At 49.0% G+C, this 21,810-nt stretch overlaps 1 protein-coding gene across 3 annotated transcripts in view; it reads left to right on the forward strand.

Moving 5' to 3' along the window:
- adcy5 (adenylate cyclase 5) overlaps nucleotides 1–21,810 on the forward strand; it is a 368,070-nt gene that overhangs the window by 230,525 nt on the left and 115,735 nt on the right. For all 3 annotated transcript variants that reach the window (XM_041200521.1, XM_041200522.1, XM_041200523.1), the window contains one exon: nucleotides 11,982–12,140. In XM_041200521.1, coding sequence (XP_041056455.1) covers nucleotides 11,982–12,140 — 159 coding nt within the window. The remainder of the gene's footprint in view (nucleotides 1–11,981; nucleotides 12,141–21,810) is intronic.

Genomic DNA, 21,810 nt, shown 5'->3' on the forward strand with positions numbered 1-21,810 from the left:
CTGCTGAGGTTGGGAATGGGGCAAAACAAGTATATCGGGGGGGGGCGGGGTGGTAGGGAGGAGGGGGGACGGGAAGGTGTCAAGTGGGGGTGAGGTTGGGAGGGGGGGAACGAATGTGTTGGGGGGAGTTTGGGAGGAGGTTGAGAGGGGGAGGAGGGAGTACGGAGGAGGAGGGTATAACGGGGGAGAAAGCGACAAGTGGGGAGGTAAGTGAAAGGGAGGAGGAAGGTGTAAGGGAAGGGTTTTGGAGAGTGGAAGGAGTTCGGAGAGGGAAGGAGTCCGGTGGTGGTGGGGGAGGAAGGTGTCTGGGAGAGCAGTGTTCGGAGGGGCGAAAGAGTTCAGAGGGGACAAGGAGTCCAGGGGGAGGAAGGTGTCTGGGGGGAGGACGCAGTAAGGGTGGAGGAGGAAGTAAGGGGTGGGGGATGTCTAGGTAGACATACAAGGTAGGTATCTGTGGAGTCAATGAACTGAGGGTGGGTGTGGTAGGAGGGAATGGTGAGTATGAGAGGGGGCAGAGTGAGCCGATAGGGTGGGAGGGTGAGGGTGCAACGGGAGCGGTAGAAGCGACGATGAGGGTGGTTGGTGGGGTCTCAGAAGCAGACGCTTCTGGTGGGGGGAAGGAGGAGGTCAGGGAGGTCAATGTTGATGGGGGTGGGATTCTCAAGAAGGGAGGGAAGGTGCACGTTCACCTGGACATCCTGGAAAGAAAAGGGATTGGGTTGGTAGGTGATGGTGGGGAGGTGGAAGGTGATGCCAGGGGAGTCAGCAGTGACGGGGGAAAGGACATGGGTCCTGGGTGAGGGGAAAGGACAGGGAGTTGAGCAAATATCTGACTATGACCATCATTGTTAAAATCGAAAGTGAGCGGAGCCCCATGTTGGACAGGCCCAGGGGGCTGCATGGGAGTGTGGTCAGTGGGTGGGCGGAGATTCAGGTCAGCTCAGATGGACAACTAAAAGAGAACCCCAGCAGGCAGCATTGAGATGAGTGCGATGGAGGAAGGCTCCGTGTGCGTGGGAGAGTGCTTGCACAAGGCCCTGCCACACACACAATTCTCCCTCCAGGATCACCCGTGCTCCAGCTGCGTGTAGCTGAACTGGGGGGGGGGGGGGGGATGCAGTGGGAGGACTTATGAAGCCTGTCAATGAAGCTCAAAGACAACCTGACACATTATTCAGGGAAAGTGAATATATTTTCAGATCATGAAGTGACAAAATATGTTCACCTGAGCAACCACTTGTGATCAGAAATTCTTAGCTTTTCTAGGCCTCCCACTTCTGACATCTGCAGCAGGGGTAGAGACAACCTGTGCAATGGATGGCTTTGTTGCCTCTGATGATTTGGCATGTGTCCTCTGGAGAGCCAAGGCCTTGTGGGCCCTGGCTTGCTTTGGCTGTCCTCCTGTGGGTCGGCTGCTCCCTCTGCATGATAGGTTGAAGGGGTCATAGGCAAAGGGGACTCGGAGGGAGTGGACAGCCTCTGAGATTCCTGAGTGGATGTCCAGCTGCCACTCTTCCTCCCTTCAGGTGCCCAAGGACCCTGGCCTGACTCCTTGAGGGGAAGGAGCACCAGGAGGGAGGTCAAGGTGCCCCGTTTCCCTCTTGAGTTGTCACTGCAGGAACTTATCTATGGCTCCTGCGATGGAGCGCAGGTCTGCGTGCATCTCTGTCTTCTGCTGGACCAGGGTCTCCATGGCATCTGCCATTCTTCCCATGGAGACCTCCACATGTGGCGCATGTGGGCACCACTTCATCGGAGAGCAGGCAAACGCACTCCTCCAACTTGCGTACCACACTTTTGAGGGCTTCCAGCAACTCTGTGTGATGTTCCTCCACCTTCTGCTGACTCCGCGGTGAGTTGGAGTGCCTGGTGGCGCTGACTGCTGTTGCTACTGCCTCCCAGGCCGGATTGGTGACTCCGGTGGACCTTCTGCGGCCGCAGCAGGTATAGAGGACATCACGGCGGCCTTCCACTGTGTCCAGCAGTTGCTCCAGAGGCTTGTCATCTGACTCGGGCCTCACAGATGTCTCTTGCCCAGCAACCCTCTGGGTACTGGGGAGCTCGGCTAAACCAGCGTCTTTTTGCCGCGGACATGTGTTTGCGTGGTGACCACCAGCTTGTGAACCCGAGCCTGCTCTAGATCTAGATCCAATGGGGTGGGTGTCTCTGTGCTGGTGGAGGGTGTGGGTAAGCGCTGTGACGGGTCTCCCAGGCTGCTTATTTCCAGCTCTTTAATGGTGGGGGAGTCTGGTGGGGGAGTCCGCTTGGCTCGTGGTGAGGTCCTGGATGGAGCTGAGGGACTGGCTGGCTGAGGGTATTGGTCACTTGGCAGAGCTCCCTGTGAGCCAAAGTAGAGATGATTAATGCATGGCAGCAGAGTCAAAAGCAGGAGAGAGAGGCACTCAGTTGCGCCAAGTTGTGGATGATGTGGTGCAGGATCCTCATGAGGGTGTTCACCGCCAACCTCACTGGTCACCACAGGCAGGGTCCACGTCCTCACCAGTCAGCGCGATGACACACTCCTCAGAGTGAGTGAGAGGCCTAAGGTGGGCCACTCCACCCCCGATCTGGGACCTCTCCCTGCTGATGTGAGCCAGCTTCTCCTGCATGGAACCAGATGGAGAGAGTGTGAGCAGGACAAATGGCACTGGGTGGAATGTTTGTGTGGTGAGCAGAGCCATGGACAGGATGAGCAAGCGAGCCCGAGAGGATATGAGCTTGATGGAGATGTGAGGGTGTGTGTGAGAGTTAGTAATGTTGTCCCTTGAGGTGTGAGATCCCTGTGGATGTGTGATGGGTTTGTGAGTGTGTGAGTCGAGAGTGATGAGAAGAGTGAGTTACCCTGGAGGAACGGATGAGACCATTCATCCTGTCGTGGCACTGGGTGGCTGTCCTCTTTTGCAGGGTATTGGCGCTGACCCACTGCTGCCACCACCTGCCATGCTGGATTGGTGATGCCGCTACCCATCCTGTGGCCAGATCGGGGGTAGAGGACATTGCGAAGGGCCTCCACAGCGAACAAAAGACATCCAGTGACGTGTCATTAAACCTGTCGCCTGGAGCCATCCTGGTCTGAAGACGTGAAGTAGGCTGCGCTCTGGCGTGCTTTAAACATGGTGCCCGGAGCAAGGAAGCACTGAGGTCATGGTGGGGCGGGCAAATCCGAGCCCAGCCGTCAGCGATCTGGTGTGTTCCCCGTCAATGCGTTATTAATGAGCTGGGAATGAGACAATAAAGCACGACAACCCGCCATTGCAGCCAGCGGGTAAAATGACTCTTTCCCCGCCCTGCCCTAATTCCCTTTTGAATGCCTTGATCGAGCCCTGCCTCCACCACACTTCCAGGCAGTCCTTAACCACGTGCTGCGTGAAAAAGATTGTCCTCGCTTCGCTTTTGCTTCTTCTGCCGATTACTTTAAATCTGTGCCCTCTTGTTCTCGATCCTTTCACGGGCGGGAACCACTGCCTCGCAGGCCGGATTGGTGACTCTAGTGCACCTCCTGCTGTCTACTATGCACCTCAAGAAGCTCTACAAACTATCCAAGATCCACAACAGAGCTCACATTATACACAAATGCAAGAGGAGTTGATCATGTAACATGATAGCTTCGAGGAGGCAGAAAGTGGAAAGTATTACACCTTGAAACAAAACTGGTCAGACCCAATAAACCAGCACAAAGCTCTTGTTGCAAATCCTGTTCAGATCACTGATCACAGTCGTACGTCAGTGAGCAACACCCTCTCTCTCTCTCTCTCTCACCTCAGTCAGAAACTTGTGGGTCCAAGGTCCAAGCTCCAATGCAGAGCCTTGAACACACAACCCAGGCTGGCACTCCAGTGTGGTACTGAGGGATTGCTGCACTGTCAGGGGTGCCACGTTTTGGATGCGACATTAAACCGAGGACCTGCCTGCCATATTGGTGATGTTGGTTGAGGGATAGGTATTGGCTACGACACGGGATAGAACACCCCCGCTCTCCAGAATAGCGGCTTGAGATCTTTTACATCCGCGAGGAGGCAGCCAGGAACCTCGGGTTTAAAATCCCATTTGAAAGTCGGCACCCCCAACAGTACAGCATTTTAAATGTGCTGCATGATTCTATATGAGTTATAGGGGGAAAGAAATATAACTATGCTATTAGTAGGGTGAGGGAGAATTATTTGTTATCGCAGTTTAATGATATAATTAAGAACGACTTGCATTTATATTGCACCTTTCCTGGCTTCAGGACATCCCAAAGTACTTTACAACCAATTAAATACTTTTGAACTGTAGTCACCGTTTTAATGTAGGAAACTTGGCAGACAATTTGCACACAACAAGCTGCCCTCAACAGCAGTGCAATAATGACTAGGTAATCGGTTGAGTAATGTTGGTTGAGTAGCCTGCTCCACTATTCAGTACGATCATGGCTCATCTTCTACCTCAACTCCGCATTTCCACGCAATCTCTATACCCCTTGATTCCCTTGGTGCCCAATAATCTATCGATCTCAATTTTGAACAGATCAAGCGACTGAGTATCCACAGCTCTCTAGGTAAGAGAATTCCAAAGATAAATGAGGGATAAACATTGACAAGGACACGGGGGAGGACTCCCCTGCCTCTCTCCAAAACTGTGCCGTTCGATCTTTTACATCAGCCTGAGAGAACAGATGGAGAGGGGCTTCAGTTAGGGAGGCAAAGGCAAGCACCTCCAACAGTGCTGCACTTCCTCGCTGCTGGCAATGGCAATGTCAGCCCTGGAGTTGGACTTGAACTCACAATCTCCTGGCTGAGTAGGTATGAATGTTAACTTGCTGAGCCCCAGCAGCATTGCCTTCTTCGATGAGTGTTTAATGATGCCTGTGGCTGTCCAAATTAGGAAAGATTGTCTATTACTGGCACCTTGATGATAATAAAACTTGTCCCGCCCTTTTACCCATCACCATTTCAAATTAAAAAGAAATTGGAACTGAATAGAATAGAATCCAGCTGGGCTGATGTTATCTCATTTTATAGTCATTAACATTTCACTTCAGCATTTAATAGGGCTGTGTCAAATCCTTTCAGGTGCCGGGGCGTGTATTGCATGGATTTAACCCGTAACATTTGCAAAGGACTGTTTAACTGCCTACTCCAAGTATTGGCTCCTCAAAGTAATTCTGATTTCCATAGCTGTGCATGGAACAGCTTCAGAAAAGAAAGACTCGCATTTATGTCGAGCTTTTCCAAGTCGTCCAAAGCACTTTACAATCAATTGAGTCATTTTGAAATGTAGCCACTGTTGTGATGCAGGAAATGCGACAACCGTCTTGTGTGCAGCATGTTCCCAAAGGAGCAGTGCGATGATGACGAGATCACCTCTTTTGATGATGTTGCTTGAGGGGTAAATATTGGCCCAGACACTCAGGGGAACAAGCTGTATTTCAGATAGTGTCATAGGATCATTTATGCCCACCACTGAGGGCAGGTGGGGCCTCGGCTTTACAGCTCACCCAAAAGATGGCACCTTCAACAGTACAGTGGTCCCTCAGTATCAGTCTGGATTTTGCGCTCTAGAGGACTATGACCCAATACTTTCTGACTCCAAGGTGCTTCTCACTGAGCCATAGCTGACTCTATAAACACCAAGATCCATCTATTTATCCATACTCTTCAACATCCATCCATTGCTTGTCTGCTCCCATCCCTTGTTTTCCTCCCCAAAATATGTTAGCGTACACAATTATTTGCATTAAATTTTGCCTGCCACTCCACCAGCCTGTCCGTGTCTTCTACAATCCTCCTCATGCCAATCCCCTTCTTTTCAGCATACTCTGAGATCGTGCTTTCTATTCCAAACCCAAATCATCTATGGACATACCTCGAGGAAAGGGTGACCCAGCACTGACCCTTGGACACATATCTTCCAACTTTTCTCCAACCTGAGCAACATCCTTTAACCTGACTCGCGATTTCCTGCCCATCATCCAACTCTCTCTACAAGCTGCTACATTTCCTCTTGTAACTATACACCTGAATTTTTTTAACAAGCCTCTTGTGAGGCACTTTTTTTAAAAACAAATTCTTTGATGGGCTGTGGGCATTGCTGCCAAGGTCAGCATTTGTTGCCCATCCCTAATTGCCTTTGAACCAAGTGGCTTGCTAGGTCATTTCAGAGGGCATTTAAGAGTCAGCCACATTGCTGTGGGTCTGGAGTCACATTTGGCCAGACCAGGTAAGGATGGCAGATTTCCCTCCCTAAAGGACATTAGGAAAGCTGATATATTTTTACATTAATCAATGATAGATTCATAGTCACCATTACTGAGACCAGCTTTATATTCCAGACTTATTAATTGTATTTAAATTCCACCAGCTGCCATGGTGGGATTTGAACCCTTGCCCCCAGAGCTTGGACCGAGGATTGACTAGTCCAGTGACTATATCGGATACCTTATGAAATTCGATCTGTACCGCATCCACTATCTTCCCTTTATCCAACTGGTTACTTCTTCAAAAAAAAAGCTTAACTGAATTGGTCAAGTATAGCTTGTTTTTAACAAATTATCGTTAATTAACCCAGACATTTCTAAATGCTCATTAGTTTTAATCTTGAACGGTGGACTTTTCAGGACTTGACCATCAGTGGCATTAGACTAATTGATCCATGTTTGCTCGGTTTATGTTAAACAGAGATGTTTCTTTGGCCACCACATGGCCTATTTCAGGAAGATAGAAAAATTGTGGCCAAATGCTTTACTAACTCCTCTCAGTAACCTACCATGCCATCAAGATGCAATGACTTATAAAAGAAAAAAAAAAGAAAGACTTACGAACATACATGCAAATTAGAAGCAGGAGTAGGCCATTTGACCCCTCAAATCTGTTCCACTATTTGATCATATCATGACTGATCTGATTGTGGACTCTACTTTCAACTCTACTTTCCTGCCTACCCCCTCTAACCTTTGACACCCTTGTCAGTCAAGAATGTATCTAACTCAACCTTAAAAATAGTCAATGACCCAGCCTCCCCTGCTCTCTGGGGAAGAGAATTCCACAGACTAATGAGAGAAGACTTTTCTCCTCATCTCCATCTTAAGTAGGAGATCCCTTATTTTTAAACGGCGTCTCCTAGTTCTAGTCTCTCCCACAAGGGGAAACACCCTTTCAGCATCCACCTTGTCAAGTCCCCTCAGGGTCTTATATGTTTTTAAAAAATCACCTCTCAATCTTCTAAACTCCAACGGATACAGGATAAACTCCAATCTGTCCAACTTTTCCTCAAAAGATAACCCCTTTATTCCAAGAATCAGTCAAGTGAAACTTCTCTTAACTGCTTCTTTCGTGACCGCGACACATCCCAAAGGGCTTTACAGCCAATGAAGTACTTTGTTGTAGTGCGGGAAATGTGGCAGACAATTTGTGCACAGCAAGCTCCCACAAATAGCAATGTGGTAATGAATGGCTAAGCTATTTTTTATGATGTTGATTGAGGGATAAATATAGGCCAAGCCTGAGTCCCCTGCTTTTTCTTGAAGGAGCGCCATGAAATATTTTACATCTGCCTGAGAGGGCAGATTTGACCTCGATTTAACACTCTGATCGAAGAGATGGCACCTCTGACAGTGCAGCACACTCTCAGTCCTGCTCTGAAGTGTCAGCCTACCTTTTTGTGCTCAAAGCCCGACATAGGAGCCAAGCACATAATCTTTGTGATTTAGAGGTAATAGTGCCACCAACTGAACCATGATTGGCACCAATTCTCTTGAGGAGCAATTGATTCTCTCTACAAACAACTCTGTCTTACCGTAAGATCATCTTGTGGCTGAGTTTGCAAGTGTTCTGTCTCATGTGGAATTTTATCATCGAGACCAGGGCATTCCCAGGAAGTAGAAGATTTTTGTGGCTGTTAATGAATGTGCAAGTTCCAAGAGACATTCAGTACTCAAAAGGGTTAATCCACTCTGTTTCACTTCAGTGACAAAACTGTGTGTCAGCTGTGCCTTAGTGCGGAATGGGGGGAGTAGTGCTCTCACTTCTGAAACAGAAGGTTGTGGCTTCAAGTCTCACCCTAGTGTTTAAGCCTGAAAGTCAAAAATTGACACTGCAGTGCTGAGGGAATGCTGCGCTGTCGGAGGCGCAGTCTTTTGGATGAGATCTAAACTGAGGCCTCATTTGCCTTCTAAGATGGACGTACAAAGATCCCATGACAGTATTTTGAAGAAGAACAGGGAGGCTCTACCCAATATCTAGACCAATAATTTACCCCTCAGCCAATATCACAAAAACAGATTACCTGGTCATTATCATGTTGATGTCTGTGGGAGCTTGCTGTGTGCAAATTGGTTGCCGTGTTTCCTACATGACAACAGCGATTACACTTCAAAAGTACTTCATTGGCTGTGAAGCACCTTCAGATTTTCTGTGGACATGGAAGGCGCTATATAAATGGAACTTTTTTTTTGAAGGTAAAGCTAGTTGTGAGCGAACTCTAGGAATCTGTCATTCGAAATAAAAATAATGAGCCTTTAGAAATACTAGGATGAGTCCAGTTTCAGATGGGGTGGCGGTCACATGTGCTGTGATGCACAAGCTATCACAATTATGCCGGGGGAGGTTGGACAGGCCAGAGGGTCTTCTGTCTGTCTGTCATTGTTTGTTGCCTTGGGAGCAAATTGGAGAGGGAAACAAAAATGCCTTTAAGTGCATCTAACAGCGATATCAATGGTGCTCGAAACTGCTATAAGATGATAATATTGTTGGTAGAGAGAAGCTAAATTATGTGCCCTAACACCCTCAGTTAAAGTTGACCTGAGTCAGTGACGGTTTCTGCCTAAAGTTCAGTTCCATTATGTCAGTTGTCTTCATTATTTTTCAAGCAAGGGCCACTTTAGCGAAAAAAAAAACACCTGCAGTGTGACAGCCACAATGATTACTAAATTATCATTGCTTCCTACTCCAGTAGCCAAAAAAAAATGACACCAATGGTTGAATACTCTGCCAGTCTGGTTGCTATGGTATTTTAACTGTTAGTATATAACACACATATTTAGGTATAATTATTGGAGCACATCTTACCACGTGGTCGATGTGACATGTAAAGAAGGCTGACTGTTGGTTGGCTGGGTACACGTTTTCTTTTTAATGTTAAAAATAAAATAAATAGGAATATAATGCCGGGTTGAGCTCCGTCTCACCGTGACCCTCTGAGGATAAAGCGGCTGCTGAAAATGGATGGTTGGAGTCAGGGAGCCGCACTTGGTGCTGATGGGAGCCGCCGCTGGCTCGAGGGCCTTGCAGTGGAGAACACTGCATTATGTGATCAAGCTTTAATGATCTGCCGATATAATTTTCCATGATGTCATTAATGATGAGGATTTATGAATTTCAGCATGTAGCCAACTCTCATTGTAAAGTTGTTTTTAGAACCAGTTTCGTTTTATCACTTGCTCCTGGGAGCAGTTACATTCTAATGGGTAAAAGACTCTTGTAATAATGTGCCAAGTGTTGGTTGTAACCTCCCTGCCACCAGCATTAACTATTACACATCTCATTATTTCAATTTTTAGGGGCCAGTTTTTTAATAAATCAATTTTTTTCCTCTCTATTTTCCTTTCCATTTCTTTTCTCTCTCTCCTTATATTTTCCCTCTCTTTATTTTTCATTTTGTTGTGGTCGGGGGGTGGGGGGGGGGTCGACAGTGGTGCAGTGGTAATGTCACTGGACGTGTAATCCAGGGGTCCGGACTCATTGCCTGGGGACACGCAGCTGGTGGAATTCAAATTCAGTTAATAAAATCTGGAATTAAACGCTAGACTTAGTCTTGGCGATCATAAAATTATTATTAAACTGTCATTAAAAACCCCATGTGGTAAACTATCACCCCTTGCGGGGAGGAAATCTGCCACCCTGACTTGGTCTGGCCTACATGTGACTCCAGATCCATGTTGTGGTTAACTCTTAACTGCCCTCTGAAATGGCGTGGCAAGCCACTCAGTTCAAGGGCAATTAGGGATGGGCAACAAATGCTGGGCTTGTCAGTGATGCCCACATGAAATGAAAGAATCAAAACTTAACACTGAATTTACCCTCGTTCTCAGTCCTTCCAATTCTTATCTCTCACTGATTAAGCAGATACCCTGTTGGTTTCCCTGGTCACTGTAAAGCCCTGTTGCCTTCACTGTTCCAGCTTCACCTGGCACTTCCAGTAACTCGGTGGGGCAAGATTGTTATGAGCTGAACGGTGCAGGGGGCAAGATTAATTAAAGGCAGGTGCAGTTACATGCCCTGACACAGTGAACTCTGGCCCCCATGTTCATTTTTCGCATCTGCGTGGATTAAAATTGTTTATATTTCGCTCGCCAGCCAGTTCTGACCCGACAAGGACATGCTGATCATCAGGTAGTTGATCCTTTTGACACTTTCCCCGAAAATCATGACCCTTCACTAACCCCTTCCAGCAAACGTTGCCCCCTTTAACAGCCATGGCTCACTGGTTAGCACTCTCACCTCTTGAGTCCGGAGGTTTGTTTTTTATTCTTTCATGGGCTATGGGCATTGCTGGCAAGGCCAGCATTTGCTGCCCATCCCTAATTGCCCTTGAGTGGGGAAGAGAGTTAACCACATTGATATGGGCCTGGAGTCACATGTAGGCCATCCTAGGTAAGGATGGCAGGTTTCCTTCCCTAAAGGACGTTAGTGAACCGGAGGGGATTTTAACAACGGATAAGCTTTCAGTTCCAGATTTATTAATTAATTGAATTTAAATTCCACCGGTTACCAGGGTGGGGTTTGAACCCATGTCCCCGGAGCATTAGTCTGGGCCTCTGGATTACTAGGCCAGTGATGATTACCGCTATCTCCCCAGATTCTTTGTGTGTTGAAGTCCAACTCCAGATCTAAGCTGGCATTCCCAGTGCGGTGCTGAGGGAGGTGCCACCTTTTGGATGAGTGGTTAAACCCAGCCCCTTGTCTCCCCTCTTAGGCAGCACAATTCGTAGAAGACCTGGGGTGGCGGGGGGCGGGGGGGGGGGGGCGTCGGGGGGTGGTTTCTCCCCATCACACTGGGCAATATTTTTGATCCTTTAAACAAAATCACTACAAGGGATCTTCTGATCATGTATCTGGGTGCTGTTTGTGGGAGATTCCTGTGTGCAAATTGGCTGCCATGTTTCCTAAGTGCTTCCTGGCTGAAGCGTTTGCAACAATCTTCAGCCATAAGTGCTGAATGGATGATCCACTTGGCCTCCTCTGGAGGGCCCCAGCATCACTGATGCCAGGCTTCAGCCAATTCGAATCACTCCACAGCCTTCAGCATCCGCTCTCTCCACGCACAGTAGCAGCAGTGTGTGTACCATCTACAAGATGCACTGCAGCATTTCACCAAGGCTCCTTTGACAGCACCTTCCAAACCTGCGACCGCTCCCATCGAGTAGGATAAGGGCAGCAGATACATGGGAACATCACCATCTCCAAGTTCCCCTCCAAGCCACTCACCATCCTGACTTGGAAATATATCGCTGTTCATTCACTGTCGCAGGGTCGAAATCCTGGAACTCCCTCCCTAACAGCACTGTGGGTGTACCTACACCACATGGACTGCAGCGGTTCAAGAAGGCAGCTCACCCATCACCTTCTCAAGTGCAATTAAGGATGGGCAATAAACGTTGGCCTAGCCAGCAACACCTGCATCCCATGAATGAATTTTTTTTTTAAATTACCACAATGACTACACTTAAAAAAACCAAAGAACCTAATTGGCCGTGAAATGCTCTGGGACATCCTGCGGTACTGAAAGGCGCTATATAAATGCAAGTCTCACTTCTCTCTTTAGTTCTGATCTCTGTGTTTCTCCTTTGGCCCCTCTTAAAAACAAAAGTTGAGCTTTGCGAATCTTTCTGAAAAGGAAATATTTAAAGGGTGCCCTTAAATGAATATGCCAACCATCAGAGTGCTAATTCATGCAATATGAACGTGATGCATCGTTTGATATACCTCCGTTCTTTCCCCCTCTAGTTTGGTGCGAGAGGTGACGGGGGTGAATGTGAACATGCGAGTTGGGATTCACAGCGGCCGCGTGCATTGTGGTGTCCTGGGACTCCGCAAGTGGCAGTTCGATGTGTGGTCAAATGATGTCACCCTGGCCAATCATATGGAAGCAGGAGGCAAGGCTGGGTAAGAGTTACATCTCTGTCTGAAACTGAGCTTATAATGAAGCCCCTAGAAATGAACGGCACGACGCTACCTCCACAATCCCATGCACCGGCTCCCTGCTCTCCCTAAGCTTACCCCGCACAGTTATCAATATTAAGTCAATAGTGCCGCACTTTTGCCATCACCATTGGATGGCACTTACAGTGGCACTACTTAAACTGTATTTAGGGCATTGACTATTCTGGTCAGTTCAAGGGGTTGCTCCTTTGCATTTCAAACTATGCAGACCATGTTCTCTTTCTCTCTCCATTTAGCCAAAGCAGAAAGTGTTGCAACACAGGGTGAAGATGCCCTCTGTGCTTTGTAAAAAATGTTCTCGTTTTCACTGACCACCATGTAAACCAGGCAAATGGCGTTGATACCATGCGCTCCCAGCAGCGATTGGGCAGGTTTTACGGAAATGTATACAGAATTGTCTGATTTCAGCTGGAACCTGTGGGACTGTATCTCAGCTGGAGATTATGGGACTGGATCTCAACAGGGGATTATGGGACTGTACCTCAACCGGGGATTGTGAGACTGTATCTCAACTGGAGATTGTGAAACTGTATCTCAACTGGGGATTGTGAGACTGTATCTCAACTGGGGATTGTGAAACTGTATCTCAACTGGGGATTGTGAGACTGTATCTCACCTGGAGATTGTGAAACTGTATCTCAACTGGGGATTGTGAGACTGTATCTCAACTGGGTATTGTGAAACTGTATCTCAGCTGGGGATTGTGAGACTGTATCTCAACTGGGGGCTGCAGGACTGTATCTCACCTGGGGACTACAGGACTGTATCTCAACTGGTGATTGTGGGACTGTATCTCAACTGGGGATTGTGGGACTGGATCTCACCTGGGGATTGTGGGACTACATCTCAACTGGGGATTGTGGGACTGTATCTCAACTGGGGATTGTGGGACTGTATCTCAACTGGGGATTGTGGGACTGGATCTCACCTGGGGATTGTGGGACTGTATCTCACCTGGGGGCTGCAGGACTGTATCTCACCTGGGGATTGTGGGACTGTATCTCACCTGGGGATTGTGGGACTGTATCTCACCTGGGGATTGTGGGACTGAATCTCACCTGGGGATTGTGGGACTGGATCTCACCTGGGGGCTGCAGGACTGTATCTCACCTGGGGATTGCAGGACTGTATCTCACCTGGGGATTGTGGGACTGTATCTCACCTGGGGATTGTGGGACTGTATCTCACCTGGGGGCTGCAGGACTGCATCTCACCTGGGGATTGCAGGACTGTATCTCAACTGGGGATTGTGGGACTGTATCTCACCTGGGGATTGTGGGACTGTATCTCACCTGGGGGCTGCAGGACTGTATCTCACCTGGGGGCTGCAGGACTGTATCTCAACTGGGTTCTGTGGGACTGTATCTTACCTGGGGGCTGCAGGACTGTATCTCACCTGGGGGCTGCAGGACTGTACTGCAACTAGAATGCTAAATTTGATCAGAGACAGAGCATGAGGCAGACAGGGTGCGAGAGACAATTTGTGAGGGACAGAGAGTTTGAAAAAGACAGAGAGTGTGACGTAGAGTGTGAGTGAGAGACAGTGTGAGAGGCAGAGACAGTGTAACGGACAAAGAGAGTGTGAGAGAGAATTTCCTGGATTTTCACTCCCAGGTGGGGAGCGCAGAATCAGGGCATTTCCCAGTTTCGTGAACCCGACCCAGGAAAAAGAGGCCCGGAAGTTGGGATTTTGGTCTGGGAAGAGGTTGTGGTGGGTGGGATTAGAAGTTGGGCCCACCACCTCCAGATCGAGTGCCGGGGCTGCCAGGTGCAGAGGTGAGCAGAGGCTGGAAGGTCTGCCTCTGTGCTCTGGCACTGTCCAAGTGTGAAAATAAGCAATAAGAAAAAAAAATGCTCCTAGCACTCACCCCCCAACCCTCCACAGATTCCCCATGCCTCATTCATGCCAACCCATCCACCTCAGGCCCTACCCACCCCCCTAACCCTCCACACCTTCCATGCCAATCTATGCCGCTGTACCCACAGCAAGCAGTGTCTTTTTCAGCACTCCAGACAGTTTTGTTCAAAAATTTAAAGGGCAAGTCTTTTAAATTCCTTGACAGCTTGACAGATCCCTTTGACAGTTGGTCTTGATATCCTCTTGACAGTCTGGACAGGTTCTCTTGACAGGTTCTCACAACTTCCTTTGACGGGGCTTCTGACAGTTTTGATCGTCAATTTTTGACAGGACTGTTGACAGTTCTGAATGAACTTGATAATAGTGTGTTGATTCACTTTTACGCACATTTATGCCTAATTTTAACAATTCCAAAGGGTGCCGCACCTACCCCAAAGGACTCCTGAACTCCACCAAAGGGCACCTTATTTCCCCCAAGGGCATCTTGGGACCATATCCAAAGGGATTCCTTAACTCTTAAAGGGGCACCCCAGTTATCCAAACAAATCCACAAAGTTCAGACCTGCTCTTACCTGGTCTAACCTGTACGTTCCAGGTTTCACACTATAGAATGCAAAAATCAGAATCGTGTGGAGGCAGCTGATGATTTGAATGGCCAGCTGTCTCCAGTAGCCACTATTGGGTGAACCCTGGCCTGTCCCATTCGCTCCCCTGTGAAAATAGGAAATGCCGTGTTCGGGGTCGGGACTTAGGATTTTCAGCCGCTTCTGCTATATTCGCCATGACGGAGAGGCTCGTTGTCGTGGTAAAAATTCAGGCCATGTAGGATAGCCGGAGTGTGTGAGAGAGACAAAGGGTGTGAGCCGTAAAGCACCGCGGGGCTAATTAGCGAGAGCCGAGCGGGTTCCACTGCTCATTGGGGCGGATGTCCTGCCCTCTGGAGCTGCGGGACAATCTGATTGGCCGGCAGCTTCATCGGTCCCAGCAGCATTGGGGAGACCTCGGTGGCCCCTGCTGGTGAAGAGAGGACCCCAAGGCTTTGGATCCCCAGAGCAGGTAAGTCCGGGGTCTTGTACCGGCAGGGTTTGGGTAGGTTGGGGAGAGGGGGCGGTGAGGAGGAAAGGGTAGGTTTAAGGGAGGGAGCCAGTAGGAAGGAAGCGGGAGTGCAACCTAAGATGGGGTGGGGGGGGTTGCTGTCCTGCGATCAGAGCATCCCACCCCCTCCTCGCTTCCTGCCCTTTAAAATCAGGCTGCCTGTTCCCACCCATCTGCCCACTCCAAATGTTTTATGGTGTGGGCAGCATATTATCAGGGTCAATTGGCTTGATAAGGAACCTAAATATAAAAACAAAAAACTGCGGATGCTGGAAATCCAAAACAAAAACAGAATTACCTGGAAAAACTCAGCAGGTCTAGCAGCATCGGCGGAGAAGAAAAGAGTTGACGTTCCGGGTCCTCATGACCCTTCGACAGAACTGTCGAAGGGTCATGAGGACTCGAAACGTCAACTCTTTTCTTCTCCGCCGATGCTGCCAGACCTGCTGAGTTTTTCCAGGTAATTCTGATAAGGAACCTAATTGACCCTTAATTGTTCATTTGATTATGCCAGGCGGGCTGTTGATTTTGGCGCCCACCTGCCCCCCCGCCCCCTCCACTCCTGTATTATGGGGCTGAGCTCAGGGGCGGGTGGGAAGGTGGTGGGACAGGCCCACAGGAAACAGACCCACTGGGGGCACATAAAATTCATCTCAGACTGTGAGAGAGACAGCGAATGCGATGGACAGAGTGAGAAACAGAGAGTGGGGGGGACAGTGTGAGGGGCAGAGAGAGCGTAAGAGCCAGCAACAGTGGACGGGACAGAGAAAGTGTGAGAAAGACGGAGAACGTGAAAGACGGAGAGTGTGAGAGACAGACAGAGTGAGAGAAAGTGCGAGAGACAGAGAGAGTTTGAGAGGCAATGACAGTGCAAGGGACAGGGAGAGAGAGCGTGAGAGAGAGAGTGTGTGAGAGAGACAGAGGCCGGGGGAGGCCGTCGTTGTGGAGGCGGGGGGGGGGGGGGGGGGGGGGGACCCGCCATGGGCAAGGCAGCCTCCCTCCCCAGCCGGAAGTCCATTGTTTTGCGGCGAGCCCGCAAGGTCGGGGTGGTGGGCGGGCCGGTGTGGAAAATCCCGCCCAGAGTGTGTGAGAGAGAGATACAGAAAGCATGAGAGAGACCGAAAGATAGAGTGTAGGAGATACCCCTGGAATGAGCTAGATTGGGCTGGTCACTCTGCAATGGGGAAACTGTGCATGGAGGGCCGCTGAGGTTTGTGTAACAGCTGCTTTGAGAACATAATGGGTGGAATTTTTGGGTCCCACCATGATGGGGGCTGGGCCGTAAAATGCGGCGAGCTGTTCAAAGGTCCATTGACTTCGGCGGGACCTTAAAATCCCACCGGCATAAAATTCCATCCCATGATAGAGAAAGAAAGAACTCTTTGCATATGTCCCTTCCACCAATTTATTCTATCGGGGACCATGTTGTGGTCAATTTATGGAGACTCAAAAGAATTTCACAGGATTGAAGGAAGTATTCAGCCCATCATGCATCCCTGACCCTGAAAGGAAATTTACTCCAGAATATTTATCCTATCTCACAACCTACCTGACTCAGGTTTAACAACTGATCTCCATGGACCCATTGATTCAGGAACTATTTTACCCCATCAGGGTTAGTTATCTGCTGATGCTGACTCTCATAACCCTCAAGCCCCATTCTCAGATTTTTTTTCATTCATTCTTGGGATGTGGGTGTCGCTGGCTAGGTCAGCATTTATTGCCCATCCCTAATTGCCCTTGAAAAGGTTATGGAGAGCCACTACCTTGAATTGCTGCAGTCCATCTGGTGTAGATACACCCACAGTGCTGTTAGTAAGGGAGTTCCAGGATTTTGACCCAGCGACAGTGAAGGAACGGCGATATATTTCCAAGTCAGGATAGTGAGTGTCTTGGAGGGGAACTTGCAAATGGTGGTGTTCCCATTCATCTGCTGCCCTTGTCCTTCTAGGCAGTAGAAGTCGCAGGTTTTTAAGGTGCTGTCAAATGAGCCTTGGTGAGTTGTTGTATTACATCTTTTAAATGGTGCACAGTGATGCCTCTGTGCAAAGCTGGTGGAAGAAATGAACGTTGATAGTGGTGAATGGGCTTCCAATCGAGCAGGTTGCTTTGTCCTGCATGTGGTTCAGCTTCTTGAGTGTTTTTGAAGCCACAAGTGGAGAGTATCCCATCACACTCCTCATCTGTGCCTTGTAAATTGTGGTCAGGCTTTGGGGAGTTAGGAGGTGAGTTACTCACCTCAGAATTTCCAGCCTTTGACCTACTCTTGTAGCCACACTATTTATATGGCTCGTATAGTTCAGTTTCTGGCCATTGGTAACCCTCGGATGTTGAAAGTGGAGGATTCAGGGAGCGATGGTTAGATTCTCTCTTGTTGGAGATGGTTATTGCCTGGCACTTTTGTGATGTGAATGTTACTTGCCACTTGTCAGCCCAAGCCTGGATATTGTCCAGGTCTTGCTGCATTTGGACATGGACTGCTTCAGTATCTGAGGAGTCGCGAATGGTGCTGAACATTGTGCAATCATCAGCGAACATCCCCACTTCTGACCTTATGATGGAAGGAAGGTCATTGATGAAGCTGCTGAAGATGGTTGGGCCAAGGACACTACCCTGAGGAACTCCTGCAGTGATGTCCGGGAGCTGAGTCGACTGACCTCCAACAACCACTACCATCTTCCTTTGTGCTGGGTATGACTCCAACCAGCGGAGAGTTTTCCCCCGATTCCCATTGACTCCAGTTTAACAAGGTTCCCTTTATGCCACCCTCAGCCAGAAGCTGCTTTGATGTTGTTGTTGATTGTTTTTTTTAAATGGGCTGCCCCGTAATATGGAATGTCCCATACAACGTATGAAGAAAAGGTGAAAGGGGTGACAATGTGGGGTGGTGGGTGGAGGTTGGTGGGGGTTGGGGGGGGGGGCATTGTGGAGGAATAAGTCCACGACCCTGGAGAGGAAAGGGTTAACCAGCATGCATAACTGCTTTGGTCGTGTTTCACACTGCAAAGTGATATTTGTGGGATGAATCTTTTAATAATCCCTTATTTCATTAACTAGCGAGGGCTAGAGTGAGTCTAAAAGTATCTCTGGTTACAAGTTTTTGGCAAGTGCTTTCTCTAATGTAACTGTAACTCTGGTCTTCCAGTCTCAGTTATATATAAAGGGGTCAGGTTACAGATACACAAAAAGGAACAATAGCTTTATTGTAACAATCAAAACATAAAATTTCACTGACCCTAGCTCCTAGATGCTGGGATCAGCAACAATTTAATTTGCTATCTTTTGTTTTTTGTGCTTCTGTTTAATTGCATGATCAGGTTTTGTTACAATTACTGAGGCATACAGGCTGAGGGAGATCCTAGGAAGGATATTTTGATAGCTGTTAGCAGTGATAAAGCCCTCATGTTTGGGCACAAGGATGGGGAATAGTAGAGATATCTTTCACTCTCTCTCACACTCTATCTCTCACACTCTTTCTGCCTCGCACACTCTCCATCTCTCACACTCTCTCTACCTTTCACACTCTCTCACACACTATCTCTCACACTCTTTCTGCATCTCACACTCTATCTCTCACTCTCTTTCTGCATCTCACACTCTATCTCTCACTCTCTTTCTGCATCTCACACTCTCTCACACATTCTCTATCTCTTGCGCAGTCCCTATCTCTCACACTCTATCTGTCACTATCTCTCACATTCTATCTGACTCTCACACTCTTTCTGCATCTCACACTCTCTCTGCATCTCACACTCTCTCACACAGTCTCTATCTCTCGCGCAGTCCCTATCTCTCACACTCTTTCTCTCACACTCTCTCTCACTCTCTATCTCTCACACTATCTCTCACACTCTTTCTGCCTCTCACACTCTCCATCTTTCACACACTCTCGCACAGTTTCTATCTCTCGCACAGTCTCTATCTCTCACACACTATCTCTCACACTCTTTCTGCATCTCACACTCTATCTCTCACACTCTATCTGGCTCTCACACTCTTTCTGCCTCTCACACTATCTCTGCCTCTCACACTATCTCTGCCTCTCACACTCCTTCTGCCTCTCACACTATTTCTGCCTCTCACACTCTCTCTGCCTCTCACACTCTCTCTGCCTCTCACACTCTTTCTGCCTCTCACACTCTTTCTGCCTCTCACACTCTTTCTGCCTCTCACACTCTCTCTGCCTCTCACACTCTTTCTGCCTCTCACACTCTTTCTGCCTCTCACACTCTTTCTGCCTCTCACACTCTCTCTGCCTCTCACACTCTTTCTGCATCGCACACTCTCTCTACCTTTCACACTCTCTCACACAGTCTCTATCTCTCGCGCAGTCCCTATCTCTCACACTCTATCTGGCTCTCACACTCCTTCTGCCTCTCACACTGTCTCTGCCTCTCACACTCTCTCTGCCTCTCACACTATCTCTGCCTCTCACACTATCTCTGCCTCTCACACTATCTCTGCCTCTCACACACTCTCTGCATCTCACATTCTCCATCTCTCACACTCTACCTTTCACATTCTCTCACACAGTCTCTATCTCTCACACCCTGTCTGCCTCTCACACACTATGGCATCGGCATCTTGGTGGGCGTGAGCGGACAATATGGCGAAAGGCTGTCGAGAAGCCAGGTCACGATCGTCCACACCGCCCATCAATGCCAAGCCACCTGTGCCGCTGCCGCATGTCGGTAACATTAATCGAATACATTTGCATGTAGTTATAAGCCCTGCTCACCAGAGTCATCCCTGACACTGGATCACCCAGGCACGCTGACGTGTTTCACGGTTGTCCATAAGCGACGTGCACCTGGGTGAGCTACACTTCACTCGGGAATTCAAAGTTTGTGTGTACCTTGCTTCTGGCAGCACTCGCAGTCGATAGTGCCAGGCTTCACAGGCAGCACTGCATCCCTTTTAGGAGGGGATCACAGGCAGGTCTCTACCTCCCAGATCAGCCATGGGTCAGGGGTGGCTTTTCAACAGCTGCAGAACTAGGGCTTGCTTGGGGAAGGGGTGTGTGGGGGCACATGTTGATCTGTGCATGTGGCCTCAAGGTGGTGAGGGCTGAGGAGGCTGCCTCCAGAGGAGATGAGGCCAGATGGAGATGTGAGGGTGTGTGTGTGAGAGAGTGAGTGGTGATGTCCCTTGAGCTGGCAGTGAGTGAGATGCCAGTGAATGTGTGATGGGCTTGTGAGTGGGTGAGTTTAGAGTGATGAGATGGTTCCTGGCAGCATGGATGGGATCATCCATCTGTTTTCTGCACTGGGTGTCCGACCTCTTGTGGTGCAGCATCGACACTGACCACCTCTGTCAAACCAGAGTGGTGAGACTGATGGGCCTCCTGTGGCCAGAGCGGGGGTAGAGGACATCACAGCGGGCCTCTACCCTGTCCAGAAGGCATCCCAGGGATGCGTCTCGGAATCGGGAGGCTGCACTCTTCTTGGCTTTTGGGGCCGTGACTTCACTGGTGCTCTCCTGGGCTGCAAGCATTGAGAAGTGTGCGTGTGGCTGCAGTTTAAATATGGCGCCCGGCGTGTGGAAGCGGCAAAGTAACAGCGTGGCGGGCAAATCGGAGGCGTCCTGCCAACGAGACGACGTGTTTCCTGTGGCTGCATAATTAATGAGGCGGGAACGGGTCAATATGGCGTGAAAAGCCGCCATTGCGGCCAACGGGTAAGGCGTCCTTTTTCCCACCTGGTACCGCACTTAGTGCAAATCTGGGATGATTCCGCCCTATCTCTCACACTCTCTCTGCCTCTCACATTCTGCCCCCTACACTCTCTCTCTCTCATACACTCAATTGTATTTTCTCTCTCTCATTTTGTGTCCCACATTCGGTCTTTCACACGCTCCATCTGACTCTCAAACTCTGTCTCATATTCTCCATCCCTCTCTCTCTCTCTCTGTCTCTCAGGCTCTGTCTCTCACACGCTTTATCTCTCTCTCACACTCTTGTCCCTCATATTCTCTGTATCCCACAACTGTCTCTGCCTCTCCCACAGTCTGTCTCTCTCACTCTGTCTTGCTGCCACACTCTATATCATGCTCTCCTTCTGTGTCAGATGCTCTCAGCTTCGACTGGTTGCTCACTGATTCACTCGCGCATTCTTCCCTAGGAAGTAAGAGAGACTGAGTGTGAGAGATTTTCCCCAATTTTAAAAGTGGAGCGGTGTGTATGAGCCCTGGAGTGGCTCCCCAGAGCATCTTATCAGAGAGGCCTTATTAATATATAAGTTCCTCAACTCCCCTCCATTGCCCAGGGTCATGGCCACCATCTTGGCTGGTGGAGTGGAAGCAACAATTTGGCAGCAAGAGGTGACAGTCTGGGATGTGACCGGGAGAAGGTGTCCACTACGATTAGAGGGGTGAATGCGAAAGCCGAGACTGGGAGAGCCCTGTGGATTGCTTAGGGGTCCTGGAAGAGAGGGTTGGGGGAGGGGTATACAAGCAGTCCTGATGCAAGGAGTTCTGACAGAGTAAAGTTTTTAAAGCACTTTGGCCTCTTCTGGCCTATTTGCTGCCCCCTCTTCTCAAGGGCGATGGCAAGGGATGGTTGTGAGCTTTTAAAATTGAGAGTTGTGAGTGCGCCTGCGTAGGGACAAAATCCACTTCAACAGTGATGCCCACATGTTGGAAATGTTTGCTACCACATTAGTA

Source organism: Carcharodon carcharias, chromosome 12, assembly GCF_017639515.1.
Source record: "Carcharodon carcharias isolate sCarCar2 chromosome 12, sCarCar2.pri, whole genome shotgun sequence".
In the NCBI taxonomy this organism is placed as follows: Eukaryota; Metazoa; Chordata; class Chondrichthyes; order Lamniformes; family Lamnidae; genus Carcharodon; species Carcharodon carcharias.